Source organism: Papio anubis, chromosome 15 (genome assembly GCF_008728515.1).
Source record: "Papio anubis isolate 15944 chromosome 15, Panubis1.0, whole genome shotgun sequence".
In the NCBI taxonomy this organism is placed as follows: Eukaryota; Metazoa; Chordata; class Mammalia; order Primates; family Cercopithecidae; genus Papio; species Papio anubis.
The window spans coordinates 4,199,163-4,214,998 of record NC_044990.1 but is presented as its reverse complement, the minus strand read 5'-3'; the positions used below and the strand labels follow the sequence as shown (position 1 = coordinate 4,214,998).

The following is a 15,836-nucleotide window of genomic DNA, read 5'->3' as shown; positions in this document are numbered from 1 at the left end:
TTCATAGCCAGGTACTGTGCTCTGTAAATTCACTCATTTAGTCTTTAAAATGACCCTTGAGGCAGGAGCCATTATTCCTCGATCTCCTCATTCGCAGAGGTAGAATTGGAGGCACAGAAAAATTATGTAACCTGCCCGAGGAACCTGGCCTGTCAATCAATGGTAGCGACCGGTTTCAACGTGGTGACTGGGTCCAGAGCTACCGCACTCTGCTCTGCTAAGGGGTTTTAGTTTCTTAGAGGTTTATCCAGCGAGAGGAGTAATTTGATGAAGGAGGACACTTGGAATGAAGAAGCTGGTCACCAGGGCTAAGAGCAATGCAGTAACTCCCCAGGAAATAGGGAAACTTCTGGAACCCTGCATAGACAGCATGTGGCTTTAGTTTCCATCCTTACGCCTCCTCCTTTTCTATCTTTCTACACATCCAGCCTAAATTCTTATTCATCTTGACAGGCATAAATCCCACCCAAGCCCTGAGCCCATGTGAGCAGCCCCTGCCCTGGGGGGCCTGCCATCCATGAGGCACCCTCACCTTTGAAACCCTGCATGTTCACAGGAATTTCCCCCACAAACGATCTTTGTAGACAAGTCTGTAGATACCTCTTCTCCCTAATTATGTTGTAAGCTACTTAAAGGCCAGGACTCTGTCTTCCTTATTTTTTGAGATGGAGTCTCACTCTGTTGCCCAGGCTGGAGAGCCATAGTGCGATCTCGGCTCACTGCAACCTCTTCCTCCTGGGTTCAAGCGATTCTCCTGCCTCAGCCTCCCAAACAGCTGGGATTGTAGGTGCCCGCCACCACACTTGGATAACTTTAAAAATATTTTTAGTAGAGACAGTGTTTCACTATGTTGGCCAGGCTGGTTTCAAACTCCTGACCTTAAGTGATCTGCCCACCTTGGCCTCCCAAAGTGCTATGATTACAGTCCTGAGCCACCATGACCGGCCGGTCTTGGTCATTTCTGTGCCTCTCTTGCGTCTCTTGCTTTTTCTGTGGCAGTGATTCAAATATCTGTTGAATGGCTTGATTCCCGTCTCCCTTCACTAGCAATTCCCTTTCCAGAACCCCAGACTCATCTTTCTGAATAACTGCAGAACATTCCTCAGGGGTGTTCCGGAAAGACTTCTTAGGGTATAACTCACAATAAGCTCATCATCGGCTCCTCCCTCCTGCCTTCCCTGCTTTCACCTCCTGGCTCCCACCCCAGCCCATCACCTGACCAGCTCTCCTCCTCCTGCTGCTGTGACGTGGCTAGCGAGATGAGGGGCTCAATAAAAATCCCCGCAAGTCCTGTAGTTGTGTTTGTCTGCAATATCTTCTTTCTTTCTTTCTTTTCTTTTTTTTTTTTTTTTGAGATGGAGTTTCACTCTTGTTGCCCAGGCTGGAGTGCAGTGGCGTGATCTCCGCTCACTACAACCTCCGTCTCCTGGGTTCAAGTGATTCTCCTGCCTCACCCTCCCGAGTAGCTGACATTACAGGCATGTGCCACCATGCCCTGCTAATTTTTTGTATTTTTAGTAGAAATGGGATTTCACTATGTTGGTCAGGCTCGTCTCAAAACTCCTGACCTCAGGTGATCTGCCCACCTCAGTCTCCCAAAGTGCTGGGATTACAGGCGTGAGCCACCGCGCCCAGCCCCTGCAATGTCTTTCAACATTGTTTCAGAACCTCGTTTCACAGTCCTGGGCTGTTGTTCCATTCTTCTAGACCTTTCCATTTCTCACTTTAAAAAAATGATCTTCTACGAGAGCTGCCTTTTGAAAACCAATGAAATCACCTCCTTGTGTAGAAACCATGTCCCTTCTGCCTCTACGACAGCCCCTGCTTGTTAGTTTAATGTGAATACTTTGACAGCTTCACCCAGATGACCTTCCTGGCTTCATTCCTGCTGCACCTGTCCCCTCTCCACACATACTAGCTTCCAGCAAGCCCAGACTGTCTCCAATCCGGCTGTGTGCTTACTGGCCCTGGGGTCCTCCACCAGCTTAAATCCAAATCGTCTTGAGTTCCAGTGCAAACACGGCAGCAGCCCAAGAGCCAGGTCTGGCCCCTTCAGTCAGAATCCATCTTTCTCCCAGCATAGCGTTTCTACTTCTTGTGGCCATCCCAGCGGGACAGAGTGAATCTCAGGACACTTCCGTACACATTTGCCTCCCCCACCTGGTCACTTTCTCCTTGAGGCCAGGAGTCATCTGTCCCTCTTGGTCCCTCTCACTGCCAGGCCAGGGTGAGCCCCATAGTAGGTATTTCTGTTGACTTCAACAGTGTCCAGATGCAAATAACTGCAGTCTCAAAGGTGCTGCAGGGGCGCCTCCTCCTAAAGTTGCCGCTACTCTTCCACACACACCCCACCACACACAGCCTTCCCTCTGGAGAGTCAGGAGGCTTCTATTCTGAATCCCTGGTTCCCACGACTCACCGTAATGATGTCTGTGCCATATTTCTTTTCCAATTCCCTATTGCTGAGTTTGTGGTCATCCTAAAGTCCATGAAAGGAAGAACAGAGTGAATAAGATAATTCCAAAAGACTCAAGTTCCAAGCTTTGACCTGCCATGGAAGCTGGGAATAGCAGCTCTGAGGATGGGAGGGGACCAAGGAGCGTGGGGGACGGGAGAGAAAGAACTCCTGTGCTAGGCAGCTGTCCAGCGAAGGATGGCACTGCCTCAGGAGTGATTGTCCCTGAGTCGGCACAATCCTGCACTTGCTGTTACTATCCAGAAGCTGCCTGCAGCTTTTCTGAACAAAGCCATGCACCTCGCTTCAGTCTGAACTCTGGCGCATACATGTCCTGGCACCCGCATCTTCCAGGTGCCAATGAGCTGGAGGCTTCCCTCAGACCTGAACCCTGGGATTGGCTGGGGCTGCTGGCAAAACCACGCTAGACCCCGCTTCATGGGCTGGCACAACTCCTCCCCCTTCGCTGTGTGGGCTCTGGCAGGGAAAAGCAGCTTCCCTCACTCAAGCTGTGACGCTCAGGGAGCTCACTGGGCAGAGCAACCCTGCAAGTAAAGGTTCTGCTGAATAAACCCACACCATTGTGGCTGCCACTTGTGAATTCTGCTACAGAATCATTAGACTACAGCGGGGTTTCTCACCCGTGACCCTGCTGCCATTCTGGGCGAATAATTCTTTGTTGTGGGCTCCACCCACTAACATCCTCCCCTCAGTTGCGGTAACCAAAAATGTTTCCATTTTTCCCCTGGGAGAGGGGTGGGGGAATCCTCTTCTCCTCTCCCTTTGAGAACCACTGGGCTAAAGGACAAGAAGCCTCTTTCTGTAGCAGAAAACCTAGGGTGAGTCTTCCTGGCTCCCCCTACAAAGCCCAGCACTCAGGACTCTTTAAACCCCCATTGTGTGAAACAAAGATTGATACTGTTGACTGGTACTCACATCATCTCTTTTCTTACGCATATGCAAAAAACAGTTCCATGTTGCAGTAAGAGACTAGGCCTTCCAATAAAACAGAATTCATTATTATCACTATTATCTTGGTTCTAGCCCTCTTCTCAGCCAGATTCTGTTTTGTTCCTTCATCCCTTCCACTAATATCGACTGAGTGTGATATTGCGGGGGATTCAGAAGATTAAGGCTGTGTTCTGCACAGAGCACAGCACAACACGCTAAGTTTTGGACAGATGCAAGTAGTGGATGATCCAAGCTATTGTCACCATGCATGGACCTCAGACTTTAAGGTCCCTGCAGATAGCAGAGGATCTTTCTTGTCCCTTCACCCTGGGCATGGGGATGAGAGCATGGGGGAGGGATGGGGTAAGGTGGTGGTGTGTGTCTGGGGTGCCCTCTACTGGCCCGCACTGGACTAGCACAGGGCAGCACCCCACCCACCTCTAGGGTCATTACCTGGCCCTTTATTCAAAGGCCAGGATACTTCAGGTGTCATTAGGCACTAATTTGCCAAGAAAGGTTGGGAGGCAAAAGCATTCAATATGTTGCTGAAATTACAGGACCCTTGTAATGTCAAGGGAAAAATAGGTATGTCTTCAATCTTAAACGCTAGAGATAATGGGAAATAATAATAACTATCTATCGTCTGGTGCTGTGCTGTCTTTTCCCCGTTTTATCTCATTTAATCCTCCTAGTAACCCTAAGAGGTAGAAAAAAAATTCTTGTATTTTTCAAAATAGAAAACTGAACATCAGTTACACTAGGATTTGAATTGAGGTCAGTCCAATTTCAGGGATCTGTTCTTAAATGTCTATCATGATAGATACCGACAAATGCCCAGTCGTGTGCTGTAAAATGTTTAACAAACTCTCCAGGAAAGATAAATACAAAGCTCGGATTTGTAGAGTTTGCTGATTTCTCACTAGAACCAAATTTCAAGCTGCTAACAGGATGTCAGTCAGCCTGCCGAATTTCTGAATACTTCACAAATGGCTCTCTAGCACAAAAGAGCAGTCACAGAGCTTTAAGATCTGCCAAGGATGGTGGGGACAATCCAGCACATCTCAAGCTCAGTGTAGAAGTTTCCCCTTCTGTGATACCGATAAAATCTGTCACATTTCAGACCCAAGGCAGTTTTATTACTAAAGTGGCCAGTTTGGGCCAGACACAGTGACTCACACCTGTAATCCCAGCATTTTGGGAGGCCCAGGCAGGTGGATCATCTGAGGTCAGGAGTTCGAGACCAGCCTGGCCAACATGGCGAAACTCTGTTTCTACTAAAAATAACAAAAATTAGCTGGGTGTGATGGCGCCTGTAATCCCAGTGACTCGGGAGGCTGAGGCAGGAGAATCGCTTGAACCCAGGAGGCGGAGTGTGCAGCTGAGATAGCGCCATCGCACTCCAGCCTGGGCAACAAGAGCAAAACTCTGTCCCAAAAAAAAAAAAAAAAAAAAAGCCAGTTTTAATAACTCCAGAGCACTTCCTTAATAATAAGAATATTGCACACCCCTAAAGCACCTGAATTGCAATGTCCTCATCTCATTGATTCCCCTCATAGACCCAGCAAATTATTTATTTCCCATTTTACACAGAGAAAATGGACCTTCAGTGAGGGTCAGTCATTTGTTGCCAGTTTCAGCTCAGTGGAGACGTGGGACTCTGATGGGGCCTGAGGTCCTCCCAATCCAAGCTCCACATTTTTACCACTGAAACTGCTTTTCCCTGCGGTTTCACACCTGCAGTCTGCATGGCCTAGGGGCTTCGGTTTTCCTCCTCAGAAGTTCCAACTCAAATAGTTTTACTAATCAGTTGAAATCTGGTAAGTGGTTACTTACTTCTCACTGAAGCAGCTGTGGGGAGAGAGGTCTGGCCTTGCCTGTGGGGCCTGGAATCAGAGGCTCCTCCTTCTGAGTTCTACAGGGACTGCCTCCAACCAGAACAGGAATCCTGCAGAGGTCCTGACCTCTGGGCAGATACTATCACACCATTCAAAACACACACACACAACACACACACCACATACACCACACTCATCACCACACACATACACACAATTCACACACACACCACACACATACACACACACCACACGTACCACCACACACTAGACACACACCACCCGTAACGTACCACGCACATGCACCACACATACCACACACATACACATACACACACCACACACACACACCACATATACCACACACAGAGACACCAAACACACACACAGACACACCACACACATACACACACCACACACACCACACACACCACACACCACACACACACCCCAATAATATTAACGACATACACCACACAATAATAAATTACCACACACACACCACACATACAACATCACACATACACCACATATACCACACACAGAGACACCAAACACACACACAGACACACCACACACATACACACACCACACACACACACCCCACACACAGCACACACCACACACATACACACACCACACACACACCCCCCATACACACATCATACACAAGGAAACCAATCTCAAGGGGATTTCAAATCCCTCAGACTGAATGTGGTAAGAGGTGGGTTCTAGGGCCAAGCTCTCGCGGGGAAAGGCCATAGCCGGCAGGACCCCTGTGGCTTAAGGCTACTGACCAGATGAAGTTCTTTCTGAAACTCCTCTTTGTGATTTTTCTTTTTGCGTTCCAGGCAGTTGTTCTTCAGACCCCTGTACTTCTCCTTGCCATCCCCCTTGTCTGTCTTCACGATGTCCTTAGTTCCGCTGAGCTCCACGGAGTAAATTTCTGGGGTTTGCTGAAAGAGAAGCGCAGGTGCAATATCAATATTGGCCCCAAATGGGGTTTCCTAAGAGGCGCTGAGCGCCCCTCTGCGGGGTCGGGACCTGCAGGAGTCAGGAGCCCCTTCTCCCTTTCCTTCCCTCCTCTGGGGAGGCCGGAGGGAGTCGGACAGTGGAGTCTCTCCCCCACCTCCCGCTGACCTTGGCTTCCCCTCCGCCGGTGTAGAGGGGAGGCGGGGTGGGCACAGGCCAGCCAGCAGCTCCTCAGGGTGACCCTTCTCTGGGTGGAACAGGTGGGAAGTTACCCCCCAACTCCTGACTGATACCTCCAAGGAGCGGCGAGGTTTCCTCTGAGGTGTCCTTCCCAGAGGACACACCAGCTGCGCGTCCTGTTTCCTGGGGAGGGGGCACCCACTAAGCTTACGACCCTCAGTCCTGATCGGGGGGCCCTAACCGGAGGGCATCCCTGTCACCCCATCTTCCCGAGTCGGAGCCCGCAGGTGCTATACGGAGCTGGCCCAGGACCCCTCGGCCCCTCCTCGCACCTCTGGACCGGCTTCTGTCCCGGGCCAGCCCCAGCGGCCGCAGGGAGAAGCGGTGCCCAGGCCGGGGGGCGCGCAAAGGAAAGGCGGCCTCCCCTTTCCCCCGGACGGGGCGTTTCTTCTTTTCGCCTTTTCCTCGCTTCCCGCCAGCCTGCTCCGGTCCCCGGGGGCCTTGGCCCCGCGTCTCGCGTCCTCGGCGGGCGCGGGGGCTGCACGCACCTGGGACATGCTGGGCTGCGGGCGCGGAGCGCGGATCCCGGACCGCAGCGGCGGAGCGCAGGGTGTGGGGCCTCGTGCGGCACCGGCAGCGGCGGTGGCTGAGGTGCTGGCGGCGGAGATACCGGAGGCGGCGCGGGCCCTGCGCGCACCTCCGCGGCCGATCTCCAGCCGCTGCGCTCCGGAGGCTGCACCTGCCTTAAATGCCGCCCGCCCCGCCCACGTCCCCGCCGGGGCGCAAACCGGCGGACGCCTCGGAGGGCAGGACACCCGCCGGCGCGCGCAGGGAGCCAGACCCGTAGCGAGGGGTCCGGAGAGTCCGAGTCGAGGACTCCCTGGGAATCCCCTTCTCTTTAGGAGCCGGACGCCGGGGCGCGGGGTCTCCGGGGGCGGGTCCGGCGTCCCGGTGAGTGCGGCCCCGGTGCCGGCTGCGCGCCCAGAGCCAGACCCGCTGCTCCGGCGAGCTCCCGGCGCGCCCACGTCCTGTCCAAGCTTCCCCGAAGACCCACACACGCCTTTTTTTTTTTTTTTTTTAAATGTCATTTGCCTACCAATAAGTCAATTTATTAAAATGTATACCCAGAGAAGGGGAAATTGCAGTTTCTAACAGCGGCTACTGTTGGAGATGTCGGGGCTTGAAAAGGCCAGTGTGTTTCTGAGAGTGGATTGAGATAGGTAAATTCAAGCCTCCGAGCGAATACGGTAATAACTGAGAGACTCTGAAGACTAGCTGAATTACTTTGCAGGATCCAGATAAGAATTTGGAATTCTGAAATAATCTGGAGAGGGAGTGGGAAGGAGAGATGGGAGGATTAGGGTCGCTGAGACCACAGGAACCTGGGGCCCCAGGCTGCGGGTGCGCAGGAGCGGAGGCTGTTGGCTGGACTGGGCTGGAGTGTCTGTCTCCAGCCATTTATGTCACTCCCAGATGAGACTCCATACATAAAGCAGAAAAGAATTTCTGACCCTGAAAACTGATGTGCATGCTAAAGTAGTGATTGTTTTATACTGCTAAGTTTGGGTTGGTTTGTTATGCAGCAACAGATAACTGGGACATGCTCCATGCTCTTAGTGCCCAGCATGAGTTTTTGCACAGGATAGAAAATGTATTTCCCCCTGACACTTGAAACGTAAGTACTCCAGATGAGAAAGATAGCCTGAAAACCATATTATCAGAGAGTTATTTAACAGTTAACAGTGGAGGAAATCAAACACCTTCTTTTAAAAGAATGAATCGTGAAGTCTTAAAGTCAGTGAAGAAAATTAATGGAGAGGAACATAAAAAATAAAACCCACGAATAGAGTTTAGTAATCAGCACCTATTTAGAAGAACAATAAGAAATTGACATGATTTAAATATATAAAAGAAAGTAGAGATAAATTTCCAAAGAGGGGGCACTTCATTGGGCCCTTGATGCTCGGCTAATAAGTTTCCATTTAGATAAGGACTAACAGGAGGGTGCTAAGTTTTATTCTTTTCAAAAGTTATATATCAAATATGGTAAAGATTGTCATTTTAACCACGTTTAAAATGATTAAGAGTGAGGAGTCCAGAGAAGTGGCAAAAGTAACAATCCCATCATGCAGTGACTAGAACACCTGGCAGAAAACAAGAAGAGCATTGGGTACATTTAGAAAAGGTAGAAGAAAAGCAGTAAGTTTGTGCCCAATTGTAATTAGGGGTTAATCATAACCTCCTGTTTCTTTCAGATGCTAAATTTTCGTAGTAATTCCAGATCTTGACTATAGTTGGTAATGAGGGACAATTGGGAAAAGAAGCTTATTTTGAGGGAATTTGAAGTGTTAGTAGTTAGAGATGTGGTTTTGTAAAGTAGCAGTAGAAACAAAGATACTTTCTCATGGCATATTTGTGATCTTAGATTTTCCACACCTCTCTGTCCATCATGGCTTTGAAATGAGACTAAGGGAATGTGTTGTACTCGACATAGTGAACTGTCTCCACAGTGCTGCACACACAGGTCTTTCCCTGCTCTCCCTCCTTCTTCCTTTCCGAAAGGGCAGAATCTGAAGCCTGGGCTCCTCCCTCTGTGAAGCAAGGATGACACCAGCGAGTCACTTCTTAACTAAAATGATAAGGGACAGGAAGACTCCTAGTGGCATCTGGTGTAGAGATGCACATCATGGATTCTCTTGAGGTAGAGGGAACATTAAATTCTAGTCCAAACTCAAGCCACAGTGTGCTTCTGGGAAGCTCTGTGCTCCATTCTTGGAATACTCTGCAAAGGAAAGGTTTACAGATGGGGTGAGAAATCCAAAATGTGTATGAAACTGATGTTCCACTGTCTGCTGAGAATCCAAGCTAAAGGCCTTTTGGGAACAGGTGGCTGCTGCTCACCTTAAGCTGTTTCAGCGCCTGCTCCAACTATTGGGACAGATGTAGAAAAGAGAAGCAGGGTCCCCAGAGAGATGTCTCTGAGCTGAAGGCCACTTCAAGCTTCAAAAGCAAACTCAGATCCTAGGGACTTGACTGAGGGATAGGGAGGGAGAGGAAGTGGGCTAAAAAGAGATAATGACACAGCTTTAGAAAGTACTAACTGATGGCACCCTCCCTTGATCCTTGGAGAAGATTGCTGCCTTTTTTTTTTTTTCTTAAGAATGTCTTGTTCTGTTGCCCAGAATGGAGTGCAGTGTGATTACAGCTCACTGCAACTTCCGCCTCCTGGGCTCAAGTCATTCTCCCACCTCAGCCTCCTGAGTAGCTGGGACTACAGGCATGGCTAATTTTTGTGTTTTTTTTTTTTTTTTGGTAGAGAAGGGGTTTCACCATGTTTTCCAGGCTGGCCTCCAACTCCTGGGCTCAAGCAATCTGCTCACCTCTGCCCCCAACATGCTGGGATTACAGGTGTGAGCCACTGAGCCCAAGATTGCTGCTTATTTCTGTTGGTATCAAGAGTGTGTGTTACTACCAGCCTGGACAAAAACATTTCCGTGGTCAGGTTCTCTGGCACCTCTCTGATCCTGCAGAGTTATTGGCTCCTGCCAGGGGCCAGTCTCAGCTGTCGCTGCTGTGGCCTTTGTGGCAGCCTCTGGTACCGTTCAAATGTCCTGGAGTGTTGACTTCTATCAAAGAGGGAAAATGGGGCCATCCCCAGCCCTAACTCCAGAATCGTGTCCTTTGCTGCCTGTAGTCATCTGGATACCCAACTCTGCCTTGAGGTGAGTGGGCCCTGGGTAACTGCGATGCAGGCACCTGGAGGCACTCGCCTGTAGAACCAGGAATGAGATTTCTCCTGAGACGTGTTTGGTCCCAGGGCCATGACCCACAATGTTCTGGGCAATGAGCCTGATCCCACCCAGTGCAAATGGCTCCTCGAGGGTTGGCCATAGAGGCCAGACTGCTGCCGGGAGACTTCCTCAGCCCACGTGTGCTAGTAGCAGCTTCTGCTTGAGATTTTCCTGCTTTTCAAAACAAGCCTGTCCACGCCAACATTCTCTATTATACCTGCTCATATTGATAAACATTATATATTTGGGATAGGATGTCATGATATATGTCTTTTCAGCTCGTTTTAATTAAATTATATACTCCATGTATTTAAGCCATACTAGATATAGGGGATGGTGGGGAGATATGGTACTAAAATCATGCCATCCTCTGCCCTCTAGGAAGTTGGACTTGAGTTGGAGAGACCAAATTAGTGAAGAACCAATAGTAAACGGGCCAAGAGGGAAAATAATTTAGCACTAACTGGTATGGGCTCTAAGTGCCTTCAGAGTTTAAAGGAAAGAGGTTTCTCTGGGAGAAATGGCATAATGTGTACTACTTAGGATTAGTTATTCAGATTTTCTTCCATCCCTTTGCACCCTCCAAGAAAGTGGGGAGAGAGTCTGGGAGAGCAACTGAGTTGGGGCCTTGTGTGTGTGGCTTCCCCTGGGGGCCCCAGGAGGTCCCTCCTGTGCGCAGGGCCGGCCACCAGCTGGCTCAGCAAGGTGTGACTGTGAGGATCCCCACACAGAGGAGGAGGATCCAGATGACAATGGGAAGAGGAAGTTCCACTTCCTGCTTTGCATCCGACTGGCCTGTGCCTCTGCTGCCCACCCGGCCTCTCCCTGTCCCTGGATTCCTCTCCTACACATGGGACAGTCCCCACCTGGAGCCCTCCCTACGCACCTGTCTCCACTCAGCACGCCTGGCTGTGACTCGGCCAGTGTTCCTCTCCTGACGAGATGAGGGCCGCCTGGGGTTGGAGCCAGGATGAAAAAACAAAACGAAGCTTCAGGCAAGCACGTTTCCACACTGTGTCCTCATTTCTTCATGCACAGGAAATCCGGAGATTGGCATGTGAACATCCTCCAGAAAAGAAAGACTTTTCAGAAATTAGCAAGTCAGCTCCGGCGATGATCCTGCCTGGAGCTGTAAACACCATGACTGATGGGAGTCAGCAGTGGCATTTCCAGAGGCAGGTGTGGGCCTGTGAGGGGCTCAGACAGGCACACCTTCTCCGCCCGTGGGTACAGCTGCCCCGAAATGTCACGATGGCTGGGGTACTTGAGGTTACCACAGTGTTCATTCTCTGTGACTTACGTTGGCGAATAAGATGGTTTTTATTGTATTTAAAGGATACAACATGATGTTCTGATATACTTATGCCAGTGAGATAGTTATGATTATCAAGCAAATTCACATATCCATCCCCTCCTACAGTTATCCTGTGTGTGTGTGTGTGTGTGTGTGTGTGTGTGTGTCCGTGTGATGGGAGCATGGGAAATCTACTCTATGAGCACATTTCCTGGATCTAATACAATGTTGCCACTACAGGGCTCACGCTGGGCCTCGGCCCTCTAGACTTTCTCACCCCCCATATCTGCGGCTTTGGGTCCTTTGCCCTGCCTCTCTCTATTTCCCCAAGTCCCCCATAATGAGATGCTTTTTCAGAAAATTACCATTTTCCATTTAATAGGTGATTGAAAAACAAACTTCATTCGGAGTTTTTTGATTTTTGGTTTTCAATCTTAGAATGAAAATAGGTTTCCCCCCATGTGAATCATCCCCACTTTTATCTTAGAAAGTTGTAACACCTATAAGGCCAGGTGTGCTGGCTCACGCCTGTAATCCCAGCACTTTGGGAGGCAGAGGCAGGTGGATCACAAGGGCAAGAGATGGGGACCATCCTGGCCAACATTGTGAAACCCCGTCTCTACTAAAAATACAAAAATTAGCCAGGCATGGTGGCGGACATCTGTAGTCCCAGCTACTCAGGAGGCTGAGGCAGGAGAATCACTTGAACCTAGGAGGTGGAGGTCGCAGTGAGCCAAGATCGTGCCACTGCACTCCAGCCTGGCAACACAGTGAAACTCCATCTCAAAAAATAAATAAATAAAAGAAAGTTATAACACATATAACATATACACAACACATATATGTATATAAACTGTGTATAACATAAAAGACGTTATTCACACAAATACGCTCGTTAACTCAGGAGGAATGTGAGACTCTTTGATAAGTGGGAGGCTGCCTTCTTGGTCACTGGCTCCCACGCTCTCCAGAGCTGGGGGGACAAACACAGACACACTAACATTTATTTATTCCTGAACTATTGATTGGAGGCTTGTGATATGTGAGCAGCATCATACCGGACCCATCCCCTGAAAGAGCTTTCAGCCTGTCTGGGGAGATAAGACATTACCCTTTGATGAGAATATTAACATAAGAGGAGTCCGAAGCCAGCCCGAAGGCCAGTGCTGGCTCAACAGGTCAGACCTGCTGTTCAGAGCGGTGAGGAAGGGATGAGCTAGGCAAGGAAAGAGGAGCAATTCTGGAAGGGGCTCAAGTTCAAGTGGATTCTGAAGGCTGGGCAAGCTGAGGAGGAGGGTGGTGTGTGATGCGGGAGAAAACGAGGCGGGAGGAGACTGGCTTCTGCACAGTCCAGGGTGGGTGTAGGAAGGAACACGGCGGCCCAGCAGACAGTCCCATCAGAGCACAGCAGACACTGGGCTTTATTCTTGTGCTTTGAGGCCCTTGAGAATGACAGCAGCATGATGGAAACAACTTTTTATTTATTTATTTTTTTTGAGATGGAGTCTTGCTCTGTCGCCCAGGCTGGAGTGCAGTGGCCGGATCTCAGCTCACTGCAAGCTCTGCCTCCCGGGTTCACACCATTCTCCTGCCTCAGCCTCCCGAGTAGCTGGGACCACAGGCGCCACCACCACGCCTGGCTAATTTTTTGTATTTTTAGTAGAGACGGGGTTTCACCGTGTTAGCCAGGATGGTCTCGATCTCCTGACCTCGTGATCCGCCCGCCTCGGCCTCCCAAAGTGCTGGGATTACAGGCGTGAGCCACCACGCCCAGCCGGAAACAACTTTTAGGAGAAGATGAGAGGATCTGTCGCAAAAAAACAAGAGCCCTCTTGACTTCGTGAAGTTGCTTGGCCTGCAACAGTTCCAGCCTGAGACTCCGGCCTGGGTTCCCCTGTGCTAGCTCCTGCCACGAGCGGATCTGTACCAGGAGACTCCTGCCTCTGCCAGATGCAGTGGAGCCCCCTACACTGCTAATTTCCCTAAGACTATTTCAGACACTATTTATTTACCCTATCAAGAGTCTTTGCGATGAAACCAGGAAAAGCGCAAATGACTGTCACCCAATCCAAGAGAAACGTCTATGTCTCCTCCCGCTCCATGCCCCTGATACATGGATATTTATCCATGTTTCCAGGGTGAACCGAACTGCTCTAAGAGTTGTGTGGGGAGGCGGGAGCTAGGGAATCAGAGAATGTCACAAAGGACCTGGCTGCCTCGATCACAAAGATCAGCTTCAATCTAGTAATGATGGGGCTGTCATTCTTAAACGATGATCTAAATTAATTTTTTAAAAAGTAGGATTTGAGATCATGGCTTTTTGTTTGTTTGTTTTGAGACAGAGTTTTTTCACTCTTATTGCCCAGGCTGGAGTGCAGTGGCATGATCTCGGCTCACTGCAACCTCCACCTCCCAGGTTCAAGCGATTCTCCTGCCTCAGCCTCCCAAGTAGCTGGGATTACAGGCACCTGCCACCACGCCCGGCTAATTTTTTGTATTTAGTAGAGATGGGTTTCACCTCATGTTGGTCAGGCTGGTCTCGAACTTGTGACTTCAGGTGATCCACCCGCCTTGGCCTCCCAAAGTGCTGGGATTACAGGTGTGAGCCGCCACGACCGGCATGGTTTTTTTTCTAGTTAATAGAGCTGTGTTCATCCCCCCAAATTTTCATGCCAGATCTGTCCCTTGTGAGATGCCAGGCTGGGTTTTGGGGTGCATTAGAACAACCTTGTCCTTTTGTGGCCAGTGTCCCTCCAGGGCAGGCACAGATAATGATTACTTCGTTATCTTGGCCACCTTTCTTTCTCTCTCAGGTGCTTTAAATAATTGTCTATGGTAATTCAACATCTAAGTCAGCATGAAACAAGCTGGTCTCGTTCTGTGAACACATCTATCTTGGGATCAGCACGTCACAAAGACAAGACATTCACTCTTGGAACAAGTGGGAAAAAAAGAGAAGGAGCACAGCCCACATCCCAGTCTCACACACGCCAGCCCTGACTTAGTCCTTGCTAACCCAGAAAGGCACACCGAGTGGGCAGGCCGCCGCCAATGAAGGGTTTAAAAACATACCTAGAGGCCGGGCACGGTGGCTCACGCCTGTAATCCCAGCACTTTGGGAGGCTGAGGTAGGCGGATCACCTGAGGTCAGGAGTTCAAGATCAGCCTGACCAACATGGAGAAACGTCATCTCTACTAAAAATACAAAAAATTAGCCGGACATGGTGGTGCATGCCTGTAATTCCAGCTACTTGGGAGGCTGAGGCAGGAGAATTGCTTGAACCCGGGAGGTGGAGGTTGCGGTGAGCCAAGATCGCACCATTGCACTCCAGCCTGGGCAATGAAACTCTGTCTCAAAAAAAAAAAAAAAAAAAAAAAAAAAAAAAAAAAAAAAAACACACCTAGAGACTTCAGGCATGAAAAAAATAAGTAAAGAGAATGAAAACACAACTGTGCTGTCGTGGGATAACCGGGAGAAAACTACTAGCTGCTTGGCTGCAGGTTCTCCTGGAAAGTCCGCCAGAGAGGTGGCGGTGGCTGAGGCCCTGCGGTCTCATCCACCACTCACACAGGTTGGGTGGTGCCAGGCCAGCTCCTAAAGCGGACTTGGGTGCAGGGAGATGGAAGTGGGAAAGGCCCGGCTTAACCTCAGGACACCCTCTCCTGGTTCATGCGAGGGAAAAAAGGTAAATTTATGGGTGATCTTTTTGTGCCTGTGAAATGTCCCCTTAGGAAATAAAGCGACTGGCTGCTGAAGCACAGTATGTGTTAATATGCAACCAGCATGAGTATAGCCTGGATAACAAGCAGAGTCAGACAAGCAGGACCAGTGGCATTTGATTAATGAGTTGATAAATGGAGCAGGGCCTGGCTGCCTGCAGCCGCAGGAGGAGGTAAAACTGCAGGGAAGAGCTCCATAACCCTTCCCTGTTACGGGAATTGAAACCAAGGCTTTGAAGATGATAAGACCAAAGTATTTTACTAAGGTTCTTTAAAGTGTTTCATAATAAGTAGTTTGTGTAAAAAAGACAAGATGATGAGATTTAAATCAGCCCTGCAAAGATGGCAGAGAATAGATTCTTCCCAGTCTGAGCTCTTGCAATAGCACCCCACACAGAAGACTTATGCCGGGGTCTCGGTGGGGCAGTCTATCGTCTCTGGTCTAGTGGCTCAGCTGTCACCAGCTTCCAGGCACCAGTGCGTTTGAGCAGTTTGCATCCAAGGGCCTTCTAAGCCTCTAGACTGCGCTTTCTCCTCCTCCTAGTTCCTCTTTCCTCACCTTTAGGGTTGCCTGATAAAACACAGGGAGCCCTGTGAGATTTATTACTATGTCTCAAGTATTAAATGGGACATACTTA

General features: G+C 49.7%; 2 protein-coding genes across 2 annotated transcripts in view; both read right to left on the bottom strand.

The window, feature by feature from the left end:
- Positions 1–6,234, bottom strand: part of LOC101018431 (potassium-transporting ATPase alpha chain 2) — a 32,370-nt gene extending 26,136 nt beyond the window's left edge. Inside the window, exons 1-2 of the mRNA XM_031655768.1 lie at positions 6,039–6,234; positions 2,420–2,479 (exon numbers count right to left, since the gene is read on the bottom strand). The gene's annotated coding sequence lies outside the window, so the exon portion shown is untranslated. The remainder of the gene's footprint in view (positions 1–2,419; positions 2,480–6,038) is intronic.
- On the bottom strand, positions 5,834–7,481 carry LOC116270540 (ADP-ribosylation factor-like protein 6-interacting protein 4). The gene is made up of 2 exons (XM_031655728.1): positions 6,942–7,481; positions 5,834–6,197 (listed from the first exon to the last, which is right to left on the bottom strand). Exons 1-2 carry the CDS (start codon positions 7,479–7,481, stop codon positions 5,973–5,975), a joined length of 765 nt encoding a protein of 254 aa, XP_031511588.1. The 3' UTR covers positions 5,834–5,972.
- Between the last annotated feature and the right edge of the window lie 8,355 nt (positions 7,482–15,836).

Excerpts from the sequence above, each read along its gene's own strand:
- LOC116270540 (XM_031655728.1), bottom strand. The coding sequence starts at position 7,481 with ATGACATTTAAAAAAAAAAAAAAAAAAGGCGTGTGTGGGTCTTCGGGG. Across the intron at positions 6,198-6,941 it reads CGCAGCCCAGCATGTCCCAG|CAAACCCCAGAAATTTACTC; the intron begins GTGCGTGCAGCC and ends CTTCTCTTTCAG.